At 36.9% G+C, this 16,932-nt stretch overlaps 1 protein-coding gene across 3 annotated transcripts in view; it reads right to left on the bottom strand.

Annotated features, from left to right (window-relative positions):
* The window catches only part of LOC117411444 (sodium/potassium/calcium exchanger 3-like), a 123,040-nt gene that overhangs the window by 26,743 nt on the left and 79,365 nt on the right, over nt 1–16,932 (bottom strand). For all 3 annotated transcript variants that reach the window (XR_009328837.1, XR_009328836.1, XM_059024949.1), the window contains exons 3-6: nt 13,779–13,855; nt 4,291–4,365; nt 2,630–2,714; nt 583–686 (exon numbers count right to left, since the gene is read on the bottom strand). Coding sequence is in view for 1 of the 3 variants with exons in the window: in XM_059024949.1 (XP_058880932.1) it covers nt 583–686; nt 2,630–2,714; nt 4,291–4,365; nt 13,779–13,855 (341 nt within the window). In the remaining 2 variants the exon portion in view is untranslated. The remainder of the gene's footprint in view (nt 1–582; nt 687–2,629; nt 2,715–4,290; nt 4,366–13,778; nt 13,856–16,932) is intronic.

Here is a 16,932-nt window from a genome sequence, read left to right as displayed (position 1 = left end):
AGTATACTATATATATATATATATATATATATATATATATATATATATATATATATATATATATATATATATATAAGCAGGTTTTGTTGTTTAGCCTCCCCACTTATTAAAGTCAGGAGCCGCTACTGTGTACAAAGTTAATCTCAGCTTCATAAAAGATACATTAATACATTAATATACCTGTGATATTTCATATTAATACCAAGTTGCTCTTTATTACTGAGTGTATTACCCTTCAACAAGTGCTCTTATAATATTAAGGGATGTGCATGCCTATGTCTGGTTCATAGCCAGTTAAGTAATATTGGTAGTTATTTTAATGTTTTAGGTGTTGTGAACTTTGCACCAGAGTAAAAAGATGCCTAAAGAAACTGACAATTCCACCCTAGGAGCGTCCTGTCAAAACATGCTCACTTCAGCCATTCTTTGCACAATGACTCCAGAATTAAACACATACAGTGGAGTATGTGTGTCAAGGAAACCCAGTGATTAATGAAGGTTATTACACGCTTTAATAGATTTTCTATTAGCGCAACCAAGCACAAAAAAGAATGCCAGGATTTGGGTTACAATAGATATTACCTGCCCGGCAAAGATTCCACAGACTCCAATTATGCAGAGAATATTGAATACTGCCGATCCAACAATGGTCCCAACGCCCACATCTCCCTTGGTGATAAACACTCCTGGTTAAATTAAAACAACACAGAAACATTAGACCTACTTTACAGATCGATTCCAAACAAAACCTACTTCCTTAGGCAAGAAACTTCTGAAAGATAATGGTGTTGCCTTTATTATGCCATGGACTTAACATGTCCACAAACGTGGTATGCTGCTTAGCCAAGCATTAGTTCATGGCCATGATTGTGGCTGTTAAATTGACTATTGTAGCAAAGAGAAGATGGGTCTGTAAATATACTGTATATTGGAATCAAGTCCTGTTCGCACATTATTTAATATTGGAGCAACAAAAGGACTGCAATCGTTGAAATAGGTAAGGGAGCGTCACCTTCCCCCGACAGGAAAGCCCTGAACAAATGTGACCGAAACAATTACCAAATGAAAACGGATGTTTACACTGGTGGTATTGAAATAACAGTTTAATAATGAAACAAGAAAATATTATGGGGAGTTAATAATCAATACCATCTCTCCAACACAGAGAAAATGATAATATTATCGATTTTATTTTTGTTTAAATCCCCAACAGTTTTGCAGTAACAGTCTTCCCCAATGAAGCTGGGAAAACTGTTATGATATAACATTGCCTGGCTATCCCTCTGAGGAAAATGATGAAAGATAACTGATAAATACAGTGGGAATGTCAACACGGTACCTCCAACGTAAATCACATCACAGTGACCCTTATAAAACTTTAGCACAGTATTTTTGCACTGTTACCATAGTTTTCCCAATCTGCTTTATCATATGTTGCTATTCTTTACAGTGCTTAACTATGCTTTACCATGGTTTTACTATGCTTTATTACACTTTTCTATGCTATTACTATGGGAAACGTTTGTAAGGGGAGACTTGCAAATATTTATAGTAGATATACAGTAAATATCATATAAGCATTGGAGGCAATTTAACACACTGTTCTGTATATGAAGCACACAAAAGGCTCCCACCCAAATCAAGACCATAAAAATCAGAGATCATCTGTACACTATACATGCACATGATCAAGGCCACAGAAAATGCTATGGGCACCGATATGTGTTTCTCAAGTGTGTAAGTGTGCTGTGATACCTATGACATGGAATGTATCAGAATTACACTCTGCAACCAAACAGAGAGAATTTAATTTCTGTATACCGAAATGTTTAAAATATAATGCATAGTGTATTACATTTTAAAAATGGCAGTACACACAAATTGGTTCTATAACTGGTAAACCAGAGAGACTTTGTCGGTGTAGTGCACAGCATATCCATAGTGTTATGCCTTTTAGGAACATTTGTCACTTCAACTAAAAGTATGTCTTGATTTGGACAGTATGTTTCATAGACTATTTTCTACATATTTGCAAATGCACCCACATAATGTATTTCATTGATCCATATATACTAAATGGTATCCAACAATACCCATTTTAACTATGTACTGAACCACTGCTACTGTATGTGGTTTTGAGAGCTGGGATATCAGACATACTCACTATAAATTGTGATGTATACAGTATTTTGGCTGCTTTGGCTTATTGATGAGAATCCTTTAAACCCTTTCAGTCCCTTATCTTAGTGCCATTTAGTTTTGATAGGACACTTTACCAATAATGTATATATATATATATATATATATATATATATATATATATATATATATATATATATATATATATATCATCATCATCATCATCAGCCTTTTTCAATCTACTGCTGGATGAAGGCCTCCCCAAGATTCTTCCACAAAAGCCTGTCCATATATATATATATATATATGCACATGTTGTCCTGTTCTCATGTATGCTCAATAAAGGAGTTCCTTTTTTAATTATATAACTTAATTTCACATTCTTCAACTCAACAAAAATAATTCAGCTAACACAGCCCATTAATTGATCATCTTTTTGTTCATCAAAAACAAAACAAACAAACAAAAAAAACACGACGCAATACTGTACCGATGACTGAGGTAAAGAGTTCAGGAGCTGAGCTTCCTGCTGCCATGAATGTAGCTCCGGCAACATCTTCACTGAGCTGCAAACGCTGGAAAAGAGGAGGTTACACATGAAAACAGGGATAACAAAGACTGATGTAATTTCACTGTCTGCTGAAACAGCCTTACCTGTACTGGTTTTTCATACCAAGCGTGACTCTCAGAGTACTACTGAATACGTAAGATTAGGCAGTTCAGAGCAACACAATGCACCAATCAGCTGACATTACCACACTGACTCAAAACTACACTGACTCTTCACAATTTACACTGACTGTCTGTTAGTTGATTAAAGATATGAATTCATAATAATGTCACGTATCAGTATTTGTGATACTTTGATAGTTATGATAGTTTGGTAGTTTATCTGTGGTTAATTTACTTTTTTTTATTTTTTATTTGTTCTATTTTATTTTTTATATTAATCAAAAAAATAAAATTCGCCTAGTTCTATTACAGTACAGTATATAGAGTCCTATAACAATAGCACACAAAAAAGCAACATCCTTGATGATTTGTCACATCCCTTATAAACATTTACCGTAGTAAAATCATAGCAAACTGTAATAAAGCATAGTGAAAAGCATAGTGGAGCATAGTTAAGTATTGTAAAGAATAATGAGATACAGTATGGTAAATTATATAAGAAACATGTTAAACCAGGGTCATCTATGGCAAATACACAGTATATATAACCATGGGAAAAGCAGGGAAAAACTGCAAAAATACTGTGCTAAACTTTTATAAGGGCTCGGTAATGAAGTCATTAGAGGCTAGAGAGCTTTTAAAATTAAAAACGGAATTATATGTCACTAGGTAGAAATAATACCCTAGTAAATCACTGTAGCCCATCTGTTATTCAATGTACAATGCCGTTACGTACAACATGTATGGTTAGCTCAGTTTTTCCTCAGGTTCTAAACATCCACTCAGATTGCCTACTCAATAGTAATTTGTTTGCTTGCTAAAAATGGCTAATACATGCTAGCTGATCCACACCAGAAATATACATAACATTATACTTCAATACTGCTCATCTCCAAGTCCCATGCGTATCAGGTCTGAACTCTTTATTCACAGGAGATTTAAAAAAATGAATACATGGAAGCAATTAACATTTGCACGTACCAACATGTCAAGGCAGCCCCCTCAGTATTAATAGGGGTCTTATTGAAAATTAAAAATGATGTGTTAAGGTTAAAAATGACGTTGTAGGGGCCAAAACACTATCCTATATTGAATACTATCATATTTTTTCGTAAATATGTAATACTGTCCCAAGCATATAGTATACGGTGGCACCAAAATGATTCAGACAGTTGCCCTAAATTGTTATATCCATAGTTTCATATACAGTATAATATATATAGTTAAATCGTGTAAAAATTAGAGCCCATCTGCCCCATTGGTGCTCAATGGTTCCTAGTAGCTAGTTGCAAACAGCTATGAGCTGTCCCAAGACACTTTCTGGTTTTTATACACATTTGACACAGGTGCCTGGCAAACATATATACTTATGGAAGACCGAAAATTATTGGTGTGTAATTAAGCCATTTGAAGCCAGTCGCACAGGGAAAGTGTTGTTGAGTACTTGGGAGTTTCATAATGAATGGGCCGAGTACTTACCTCAGAAATCTTCTCCAAGGAGGGCACAAAGTAGTCATCACAGACGATAGCCAGGGCATAAAACATGTACATAGCCTAGGGAAGAGTTACAACAAGCAGTCAGTATTGTACTTAAAAAATCCCATAACTGAAATAATAATTTGCTTAATGGTACCTTTTTAATTGCTCTCTTCTATTAATAAATTGCATATTTCAAGTCAACTATACCATATATATAACTTGAAATCTGCAACTTTTTAGCTCTGTTCCTTGTGTAACTCTATAGTGGTTCCTACCTACCCCCGCAAACCAAAAATGAAACAATTGATCAAGTCTAGAAATCAACAGTGACACATTGCCAGGTATTGCCATTCACCCATGGATGACTGATGAGTGGTACAAAGTGGAAAGGAGTACAATGGAAAATGTGTCTTTTGCAGACAGATGCTGGATGACTCAGTTGTAAAATGGCAGCCCTTTGCAACAGAAACTATACATACTCTGTGTGTGTGTGCGTGCGTGTGTGCGTGCGTGTGTGTGTGTATAAAATTAATGTCAAACCATGTACAATAAATCAACTTAGTTCTGGGAGTTAAATATCTGACCGTCAAGGGGGATCCTGTCGAGAGAATGTCTCTTGCTGGGAGTTACATTAATTATCTTATATTTGGAATCCCTGTAATAATCCTACAATGTCAGCTTCCAAAGCATATGGTAAGAGTTCAATTCAATTGACATTCATTTTTACAGACTATATTTAGAAGCCCTGTTATAATTCTACATAATGTCAGCTGCACAATGTCAAAGAATTAATTATTTTTTTCAGTGAGTTCAGTGTGCCTTTGGTCAATTGTTTTGTGTGTATATATATATATATATATATATATATATATATATATATATATATATATATATCAGTACAGTACAGCTCTGAACACCATATGGTGGCGAATAGCACATCTCTACTATAGTAACACTCTTTTTCTGGCACAGACTCTTGGTTTTAAGTTTTCAATGCTATGACATTGTGACACAGCAAATAGCAATGATTAATTGCCCCGTTCCTTTGTTCTCAATAAGGCTGAAACATGCCCTATATTAAAGAGTAGTAGCGGGGTTCCTAAGAATATAGTGTTACACGTCCCCAGAAATGTGTACCTAGAAAGTTTATTTTCATTGTTAACATCTTGACAACTGGTTTACACTTCTGTTTCAAAGCTCTTTTTAAAATGTCCGTTCTAGTGCACTGATAGTGTAAGGATTATTGCCCACATTGTCAAACAGGTAACACAGAAATAACGATCCATGATGTGGTACGGAACTGAAAAGCCAGAGCACTTGTTATGTTTTTTTTTTTTATAATCGCTGTTCCTGCAGTGATTTAGAGGACCTATCTCAAACCCCAGTACAGTAGAGCGGCCACTTTGAAACAAGCTTTACATTTTTATTTTAGCAATATACAGCTATGGGCAAAGGTTTTGCATCACCCTATAGAATTAACACATTTTGCTTCATAAAGTCGAATGAAACCTGCTGAATAATGTTACGTTAACATATTGAATTTCATGCTGTTATGTCACATTGAAAAATTTGAGATTTTGAAATCTAACATGAAATACTGTAATACTATTATGGCTTCCAGTAAACTTTTGCGATATCCTTGTGTAGTTACTTTGATTACATGATGTTAAATAAAAGATCTAAATTATGTTCATACGCTAAACAATTTGGTACTGGGCTATGTAGGACAGCTGTGGTGCTTGTGCGCTCTCTACTCAGGGTAACTAGTGAAGACTTCAAGTCACATATGCTGCCAACCTATGCTTTATGAATTATGACCATCAAAAATCACCAAACCAAAAATAATAAGCTATATAACAGCCACACCTTAAAGAGGAAGGCATTTTTGCACATTTCTAGTTTCTATTGACAGATGTTTAAAACTGATACAAAAAGAAATTCATGTATGCCACCTGCTACTATAAAATGAACATATGTCTCCCTTCCCCTTTAGCAACTGGCTACAGAACTTCACATGTCCGTGCACCTTTACTTCCCAGCTGATGGGTACAGCATGATCTAATGTGCTTTTCGCACTGCTAATTTCAGCGTGAAATGAGTTTTATCACCATGCAAACCGATTTTGCGTCACTGCATTGCAGCATTGTTCATTTCTGTATTTGGACACAAAGGTCTGGAGCTTGTGGTATATGTTACTCAACTTTGCCAGAAAAAAACAACAAAAAGGTCGACAAAAAAATATTTTTAAGCAATTGAGAACTCCCGTCACTCTGTTGATTTTTCCTCAGAAAATTTGCATTTTAACCCCAATGTAACTGCAAATCAGGAGCAGAATGTTATACATTCACCCCCATTAAAAAGATTGAGAACTACAGTATAAAGGTTTTATTTGTGAAAAAGTACAACGCATCCCTGATGAAGGTTAAAACAATGTGACAGTGGATTGCAACCTAAATGGAACTTAACTGTGGAAATCACAGAATACAGCTGGGTACCAGTGGCGGCTCATCATAAGACGTTGCAGAGGCTAAGCCTACGTGTAATTTTATAAAAGTAAAAAAAACTTACCTTACGTCATGCTTACCAAGGTCTTCTGTATTGCTATTGGCTAATGTTGCCTCAAAATGGGTGGGATTCTATGTGTCTTCAACATGCAATCATCCTCTGTCTGTCAAATTTTAATGTATTTTTATTGGCTACATGACGCAAGTTTGCAGCTAGCCTCTACCACTCATAATTAGATTTAAAAAGGAAAAAATAACAATAAAAAAATAACAATAAAGGTCATCCAAAGCCTAAATTGGACCTTTTTAAACAGGGAGAACCAAAACAAAACTGCCTTTTTAATTGAAAAAACGAAACAGTTGACTGTGAGTATTCACTGTTTGTTTTTTTAAACCGGCTCTTTATCTTCCCAGTGGATTTCTGTGGGCTACAGTGAATAAAAAAAATCTTCCACGGGCTGTAAAAATATTTTTTCTACAAATGACATCACTCAAGATTCATCAATCAAGTAAGTCCACGATGTTTTTGTTATATTCAGTTGCTTTCCTTATGTGCTGCGTGTACTATATTACTGTATTACATTTCTTATTAAATGATGAAGTATCTTTTGAAACATGCAACATTTTATTGTGTATAAATAAAAAATAGTATATACAGTATATATATATATATATATATATATATATATATATATATATATATATATATATATATATATACTTAAAGTCAGGAGACGCTACTGCTGTGTACCAAATGTTAAGACAATGCCTCAAAGTGTACTGTTGCTACTGTATATTCCAGACACTTTTTGCAAATATGAAATAGATAAGTTAAACAGCATGGATGAAATTAGATGTGTACAAAGTATCTCACACCTAATATAAATACACATCACTTGAAGGAAGAATAACCCTATTTTCCATCAGTCAATTAAGCCGGTACTATTTTTTGCTGCAGGTTCAAATGAGATCTCTGGAGCCCATTATTTACTGCATTGTATGGTTGGATTTCTTCTTAAAAATAATAAGTCAGCCTTCTTCAGGTAACTTCAATAAAAAAGAGTTTATTCAGGAGCAAAGTAAATCAAGTGTGATACATACACCATGCACAAGGTGTCAGCAGATGGTATTCAGAGCGCCAAAGTAATGGTTCCAAACGTTGATATACTGGGCAGGTTACGTCCCACAGGACTCCACCCAAAAGAAGTGTAGCCCTACTAATTCTTACCAATAGCAGAGCCGTCCCCCCTTCGATAGGAGGTGGATTTATATGATTCTATTTCGTCATTTAAGCAGACGTTTGTGGTTTGCAGATATAATCACAAATAGCTTTTTAAGCAGGAGTACAAGTTGCATGTTTGGTTTTATCAGACAGGCTTGTGGTTTTTCAATAGAAATGTTACAATAAAAATGAGGAAACCATTTTTGAAGCGATAACATCTTGTGACGGGACTCAAGGTTAATCAGTATAGAGGTGAAATGGCTGCATGCATTGTTGCATGGTTCACAGATTTGGGCTAGTTAAACAGTGGATTTGAAAAGTCTTACAGTATTTACAGCTATGGACAAAAGTTTTGCACCACCTAGAGTTTTAGGATTGAGACAATAAATTAAAAAAAAAAACTATACAAACATAATTAGATATTTTATTTAACATCATGTAATCAAAGACACTACAAAATGATATTGCAAAAGTCTACCAGAAACCATAATAGCAATACAGTATTTCATGTTAGATTTCGAAATGTGTTTCAGTCGGTTTTTCGTTAAGTATGTGGAAAACTACAAAGTGGTATGTAATTCAATATGTTAGCGTAACATTATTCAGCAGGTGTCGTTCGACTTTATGAAGCAAAAGTAGCTCATTCTACAGGGTGATACAAACCGTTTGGCCATGTAGTTGCTGGCTATGTACTGTAGGCACCCAAGCAACATTTCCTTTTCCTAGACACTGAATAAATAAAGTATCACTTGCTTTTACATTTTCAAAACTGTTGTATAATTAAAGTCTCAAGTGCTTTATTGAAATGAGATCTCACAGCTCTTTTTGCTGCTCCTCTGTGACTGTGTGGCTCTGAAAGCAGCATCAAAGAGTTCCAATTGATTCACTATCCATACAGCCCATACATGTTAAAATCTCGGATGATGAAGGAGTTGTTGTTGTTCTTAAATACTACACCATAAAAGCCATACAAATATTTTTCTTCCCATTTAAATGACTTTTTTTAGGCAAAAGTCTGCACATTAAAGGAGCTTGCATGCACTGGGTTGGTTTTTCAGAACCTTATTACAGGTATTTAGATCTGCACAGTAGATCATTAAATGGGGCCCATGGAATATAAAGGTTTTCACAGAGGAGGTAGTTTCCCTCAGGGTTTTCTTCCACCTGCAGTGAAAAGGCAGAATGTCCAGGGAAGTTATGGGTTGTAAATCTACAGCAAAGTAGTTTCTCCATAAAAGCCCATTAAATCGTGACTTTTTGAGGCTATTCCTTGCCATTCACAAATAACTTGTACAGTCTTGGAAATGGATGCACCTGCCAACCAATTATTATTATTATTATTATTTTCTTAGCAGATGCCCTTATCCAGGGCGACTTACAATTGTTACAAGATATCACATTATTTTTACATACAATTACATTCTTTTTTTACACATTATTTTACATACAATTACCCACTTATACAGTTGGTTTTTTTTTACTGGAGCAATCTAGGTAAAGTACCTTGCTCAAGGGTACAGCAGCAGTGTCCCCCCCACCTGGGACTGAACCCATGAACCTCCGGTCAAGAGTCCAGAGCCCCAACCACTACTCCAAAATGCCTACTATCAGTCTGCTAGATCTGCTGTTGTGACCATGGAGACTGAAAGGGACATATTACAAACCTTGAGAGTCCTGAGGAGAAATTAACATACATGGGTGGATGCAAAATTAAAATTGCATTGCAGCCAGGCAATTATTTTGCACTTTTTACTCAACACGCACAAATAATGATCCACAATTATGATAATGAGGGTCTCATGAGCGCATCGGTCTATTTAGTGGCCGCACTTTTAGCCAAGAGGTGATGAAGTTTGGAGTACAAAGAGCAGTAGGTGCTGTATGACTTTTGTGAAGCACAAAAATACAAACCAAAAAAACATGTCAGAGGAAGGGCAGCAAAGTCCTCTTGGCGCAAGGAAAAGAAAATATGTTTTCTGAGAAGGAGCTGAGAGTCCTTATGGTTGAAGTCACTCAGCATGAAACGGAGTTGTTTGGAAAAGCCTCAGCCAACATCAGTTATGCTAGTATCCTTAGGAAATTATATTGTAGCGTGCACGGGGGAAGGCAGCAGTAGGGCTGGTAGGTGACGTAATCACACACAGAGACATAAGCCCGATATACGCTCCTTGCAAAGGAGCCGGCTCTTTTGTACAGCGGTATCGGCGCTATGCTTCAGTGCGAGAGGCCCCAGGTTTGCGCCCGCCCTCCGCCTGTGTGTGGATTTCCTCGCCCTGTGTGATGCGCCTGCCTGCGGGAACCAGGAACGCTAGAATATGTATTGGCCTGCCCTTTTCAGCATGACATCCAGAAATTTACCTGGAAAAGGTGGATTGGGCTATCCCTCCAGACATTCCAACTGTGGTCTGAAAGGAACCAGAGGCTAAGCAATGCAGAGAACACAGCACTACTACAACCTAGATTGACGCTGGGGTCCAGCTCATTCCTCAATTCAGCTGTTAAGTATAGGATGACCTGCGGAGTGAGACGATAACGCTTTAGCACCGCATCCTCCAGCATCCCAGACAAAGTGACCCTGGGATTGAATATGCAGGGTCTTCTTCATCTTGCCCTTCTCCTCCAAACGTGCTCCTGCCTCTCCTCAACAAGAGCCAAGTGTCGCCGCATCAGGAAGTGTACCACAGCAGCCAATTGCCTAACTGCAAGACAAAATCCTTACATCACATTATAATGTTTGCGCCTGCTTAGTATCCAGATCCCACCCAATCCCATGCTCTTTTCTTCATTTAAATGTGTTTCAATACAATTTCAATGGATTAATGATTGCAGAGTGCAAATTTGCTGGCAGGTACAGAACGCCAAGTGAACACCATTCTTTACATATGCTGCATTTTTAGCAGCTGCTAAAATTAGACTTTACGGCTTTAGTGTGCAACTTAGTTGTTTGGTTCTGGTTTTGTAAAATGAATTAGGTGTTTTCCCTCTTAGTTAATTTAAGACTGGAGCAAACGCTTTGTAAATATAGCCCAAAGCGTCTTGTAACACGGAGATCTTTTATGTGTTACAGAATATATCACTCAATCAATCTTTATTTCTTATATAGCGCCTTTCGCAATAAATCGCCTCAAAACACTTTACAGATAAAAACAGTAAGATAGGATGATAAAATACCCCTTAAAATGACATCACCTTCTCACCTTCAGACCTCCATGACAAACACCCTCCACCTGTTTCTGTCCGTAACTGCATCTCGGAGATCACAGAGAGATAGTCCTGTTATGTTTTTGATCTCGTCCAACCATCTCATCCGCAGTCTGCCTTGCCTTCTTCTGCCTTCACTGATTCCTAGCATGACTGTTTTCTACAACCCCTCATTTCTCATCATGTGGCCGAAGTAAGATCATTTCTGCTTCACAATCATGGCCTCCAATGGTAGTGTTGCTCCAATTTGTTCCATTATCAAAGCGTTTGTTCTTCTGTCAGTCCATGCAACTCCATGGTGTCTCCAACACCACATCTCAAATGCATTGATCGTCCTTCTTCCGACTGTCCTCATCGTCCATGACTCGCAATTACATACATTCAAATAATTAATATATATATAAAAAATAGTATAAAACAGGATGATAGATTTTCCTTTAAAATATAAAAATGTATTTTGATCATACTTTAAAAGCAGTGAGAGATGGTGCCTCCCTCTGTGGAATACTGAACAAACCTTCATCCTGGGATCTAAGAGAGTGACGAGGGGCATATCTTTTAGATATAGAGGTGCAAGGCCATTTAAAGCTTTATAAGTATATATGTCTAACTGACCGCGTTTGGATGGTAAGAGCTTCCCTGATTGGTGGATGACAGTTCTAATGTTTCTGATCAGTAATATTCATTCCAAATTAAACAAAAGTTGTCAAACAAACCTCTGCAATGCAAGTGTGTTTCCCCACCATTTGATATCTTAATAAGTTCATAAAGTGCTATGAGCAGGCTACTTCTGATGCTTGAAGTGATTTACCCAATATTGCCTGTTGACTGATTGATATCATCTCGCGCCATCTATATATACTTATGTATTTGTTTGCCTCCTCTGTGTGCTGTCTGTTAAGATGAATTGCCCTTCCTCCATTTCCTTCCTTCATCCACCCACCACCTCCATGTCAGGCTGCTTAGGATGTCAGCCTTTGCTGCCCACATCAGCCCCTTGCTACCTGTCACCCTGGCTGACAGAACAGAATGAATATGTATACACTGTGTTAATACCTGGGTACATGTATCCTTTGAAAATGCAGTTATTCTTTAGGTTTCATTATGTTGGCTTATATGCCAGTGGCCCAGTATATAAGCAGCAAGAACTGTGCAATGGGAGTCTCATTTCTATCCCTGCAGAACATTACAAGCAAATTATTAACTTGGAGGAACCTGGCCAGAAGGGGGTTACATTTATATTTACAGAGGCACTGTATAATTGTTACAAATGAGGTGCTTTTTGAAAGTTAACAGACATTTTGTCATTTTTGCATTTGAGCTGCTTTTTACTATGCATGGCAGTTTGATTTAACAGCGTCACTTAACATGGAAATAATGCAAGTTATAAAGCAGAGCTGTTTCAATCTCACAGAGTAAAAAAAAATCTGATCCTAGCCTTTCAGTTTGCAAATCCTGGTTCTGTATGCAAATTGTTATTAAAGCTGTGTTGGCAGAAATGCATATGTCGAATGGTTAAAAAGGTCAGGCTAATCAAAAACTGATCTGTAGGTTATTGAAAAGGTTACGTCTGATTGGTGGAAAGTGACTAATCCACACTTTTTTTTTTTTAGTACAATACACTGTAATTCATAACTTACAAATTTAAAATAATGTTATGGGATTGTATATAAAACATATATGTGCTGCCAGTCCTTGCCTAGCATATTCACACTTAATATACAAAATAATAAGCAAACCCAATAAGTAGCAATAAGTACCTAACCCAATACCAAATGCTGAGCAGGGTTCTTCTCTAATAGAGGAAGCCTGTGTCGTCACCAGTTTCATTATCAAGCAGCTCACACAGAGCTAGTAATATCACTTCATTACCTCTGCCTCCTCACAGTGACTGCTTTAGCACTGCAGGGTCTGCACCAAGGGGCTTTGTCAGAACCACACACACTTCTCCACAGGCTTTGACTGCTGATTAAGCCTATTAAGCCTCTGGGGTTCAAATTAAAAGATAAAATCTGAAAATCAGACTCCAGTTTTAAGACGGATATACGGGCAGACTGTATAATCACACAAATGTGCTTCTACCACAGTCCTGTATATAGTTTTTTAAAACAGTTCCAGTGTTGGCCCATATGTCCGTGTCCAAGAATAAAAGCATCACACTGACAAAGTAAAAGCTCTACCTTTGACTTAAGAAGAAATGGTCTTCGAGACTAAAAGACCATACCAATGTCGTTAACACTTTAAAACAATGGCTGCAAATTCATAATTCATTCTGAATACCACAGGAATAACCCCTGAATATAACCCCTGAGTATAGGGCATGCATTCATTATTCATTATGGATTCATTATACATTTGCGGCCATTATTGTAAAGCGTTATCCCAAAAGTCTCCAATAACTTTCCACTTCTCTTACTCTCTATTCTAAAATACTGACACATACAAGCACTTGCAAGCATCTTGCATAACCCACACACATAAACGCATTTATCTTTCTGAACTTTTTTAAGGTAGATGGAGTAATTATTGTGAAATAGTAAAGCAAACGCTTAAAGACTTACAGAAATCACATGCAGTGCCACTGCTCCTTCTTTCCTTTCCTTGATTGAGAAAATATCAGTAGGGAATTCGTGAAGAGCTGAAAGAAACAGAAACAACAGAATTATTAGATGGCACTGCTTGACACCACTGAGATTGATTCGTTCTCAAAAGTCACCTTTTGTCTCTACGGGGTATACCTGATTATAAACAGTAGGTACAGATAAATGACAAAGTTAAGCATCCCACGCTGCTTGCAAGGCAAGGAGACTCTGTGGGTAAGGAGCGTTCAAAGTTGCAGCGTTCAATTTTGTACAGAAGCATAATTCTGTGGTGACTATGATCCTTCTAAAAGTTTACCATGGTATTTTTGTTCTGCATTTTTTTTCATATTTGCCATGCTTTCCACATACTGTGCATTTACCATAGTTCACCCTGGTCTGCCATGTATTTTTCATATGCTTTACCATACTGTACCTCTCTGTGCTGTATACTGCTTACCTGTGCTTTACAATGCTTTCATTATACTATTACACTTGGCAATGGTTTTACTATGTAAGCTTTTTTACGGGCAACTACATTATTACATAATGTAATCCTCTGTGGACTTGTGTTGGCTTTCCTGTGTGTGTACTGTGCAGGTGGTTTCAACTGCAGGTACACTTCCCTCCTTGAAGCATTCTTGTCACTGTCACTGAACTGCAGTAGTAGGGTGGCATGAATGACATCTGCACCCTTCGCTGTAGGTCAGGGTAAGGTAAAACAAAAATAGAAACACAGGAAAAAGATTTGTTTCCAGTAAATACAATGCTGACTCCACTTATTTACTGCTCAGTGACAATACCGACAATGCACCAACCTACAGTATAACTCATAATGAGAAACAATGCAAGGTTTAAGCTGCGATGACACCATTCTGTCTGTGATAGCAACCACATAAAGCAGGATATAGGAACCTGGTCTCAAAGTTAATTCCAATCGCTTTGAAATCCTGCGCAGCACGTTTACCAGTGTCAGCAGAGGTTCTGTCATGCGAGGCGCCGCTTTACACAGCACACTTTGAGACTCAGCCATGCAAGCAGAGAGCAAACCTGCTGCCTGCCTTCGGGCACTTACAATCTACTCTGCACTGCACGCTTCTTCCCTGTCCATCACATTCTCTGACTGAGCCACAGTGGGGCATGTTGAAAAGTCCAAAGAATAACAAATAGCACTACCTTACACAACAGCACTGTTTACTTTCAGAAGTGGTACCAAAAAAGGAGCTAAGGGACACCGGACCAGATTTAGTAAGATCTTTACACCAAAGTGCAGTTTACAACCCTATCAATATCACACATCAAACCAAAAGTCAACAAACATCAGATTTAATCACTAATTAACACTAGAACCGCCGGAGTTATAGGCATACCTAGAACCGCCATGAGCCGTCATTTTGATGGCCGTATTAAAAACAATATAATTATAATAATGAAAGGGCAAACAATCCGATTTAAGTCATAGTTTTATCCAGCCATGTCACATAAAGCATCCTCACAACCGACATAATGTCAATAAGAGGGCATTTGAACATAAATTAGTTAATATACACACATATTACATAAAGCGCAACTGTAAAAAATGATGAAAAACAGAAATGAGTGTTTATACAGGTATATTATTTATACACGATAGTATACAACCTGTAAATAATCTGTAAATAAGCAAGACAAAAATGAAAATAATTGATTTTATATACTAAAACGCACATATACCAGCTAAGTGCGTAAAAATAAAATAAAAAATAAATAAAAACAATTACTTTTGAACAGAAATGCGTTACCATGAAGATAAAAACATTTAACAAAAGCAATTAATTCACATGTTGTCACGCACATTCTGAATTACACCTCACACTAGCTACTTGTTTGTCTGGTTACCTTTCCAACACACACACACACACACACACACACACACGCACACACACACACACGCACACACACACACAATTATATAAAATATAATTTCTACTAAGTACAAGTTGTACTACTTAGAATTTATATTTGTGTGTGTGTGTGTGTTGTGTGTGTGTGTTTGTGGAACATCTAAAAGTTAAATTTCTTTAACACTAGAACCGCCTTTTACAATACATTTTTTATTTTGAATATAACCTATAATATTAAGCCTGTTGTTATCTCTACTGTACCTAGCAGCCATCAATTCCTTCGTTTTGTACAAGAAATGCGCTGGGGAAAATATCAGTAGGAGAGAGTTCATCTTGAAGCTAGCCACAGCGCTTCAGCAGAAACATTTCGATCAGAAAACTGCAAAGCAGCAGGCTGCAGCAGCTCAGCTTGGATTCTGTGCTGCGAGTGACACACACACACAAGAGAAAAAATGTGTTACTTTCATTTTAGATTAAAAACTACTTTCGTTTTTACAGTTTTGTATGTACATAAACCTGTTTACACACTAGTTTCTTTTGAAATGTTTATTTTATTATAGTTTTTCATTTTATGAAGTAGTGCTTTATATGTGGTAAATTAGAAAATAAACCCTTTTATGTTTAATTGTTCATTTAAATACGGTGTTTCGGCTGTGCAGATGTTTGATATGATGTGCTTAAATAAAACTTTTGAGTTGCATCTTTCAGTTTGTCTTTCATTTTAATATTGATGATGTTTAAAATGTACTGTGATAATGATTGCCGTCACTGGTTGTAGGTATGAGTATAACCGCGGCGGTTCTAGTGTTAAAGTAGTCCATAAATGTACATTTTGTGTTTGTGTGTGTTTGTGTGTGTTTGTATGGTTTGTACGGCCTTTCTGATGGAGATTACATGAGATTAAGTCAGAAGAACTGGATCTTGACTGCTGAAACCTCGTGAGCCACAAGCACGATTCCTGCTCCGGTTTACATGGGTTATTGGCTATATACAGTAGTTACTCCTAGTTATTGCCTATGCATTTCTTGCACAGTATTTCACTTTAAAGAATAAAAGCATTGATGCTGCAATGTATTGTAAAACACATTAACTTATGTACCATCCACCAGCAAGACAAAGTATGGAGTTGATATTTTAGACCAGGTGGCATGGAAATACCTCATGCCACCTGGTCTAAATGCCAACTCCATACCTCGTTGTATTCACAGTTTCATTCATGTAAGGGCTGCAGACTGATCTAATCAATTCAATAC

This window comes from Acipenser ruthenus, chromosome 6 (genome assembly GCF_902713425.1).
Source record: "Acipenser ruthenus chromosome 6, fAciRut3.2 maternal haplotype, whole genome shotgun sequence".
Lineage (NCBI taxonomy): Eukaryota > Metazoa > Chordata > Actinopteri > Acipenseriformes > Acipenseridae > Acipenser > Acipenser ruthenus.
This window is presented reverse-complemented; position numbering and strand designations above follow the sequence as displayed.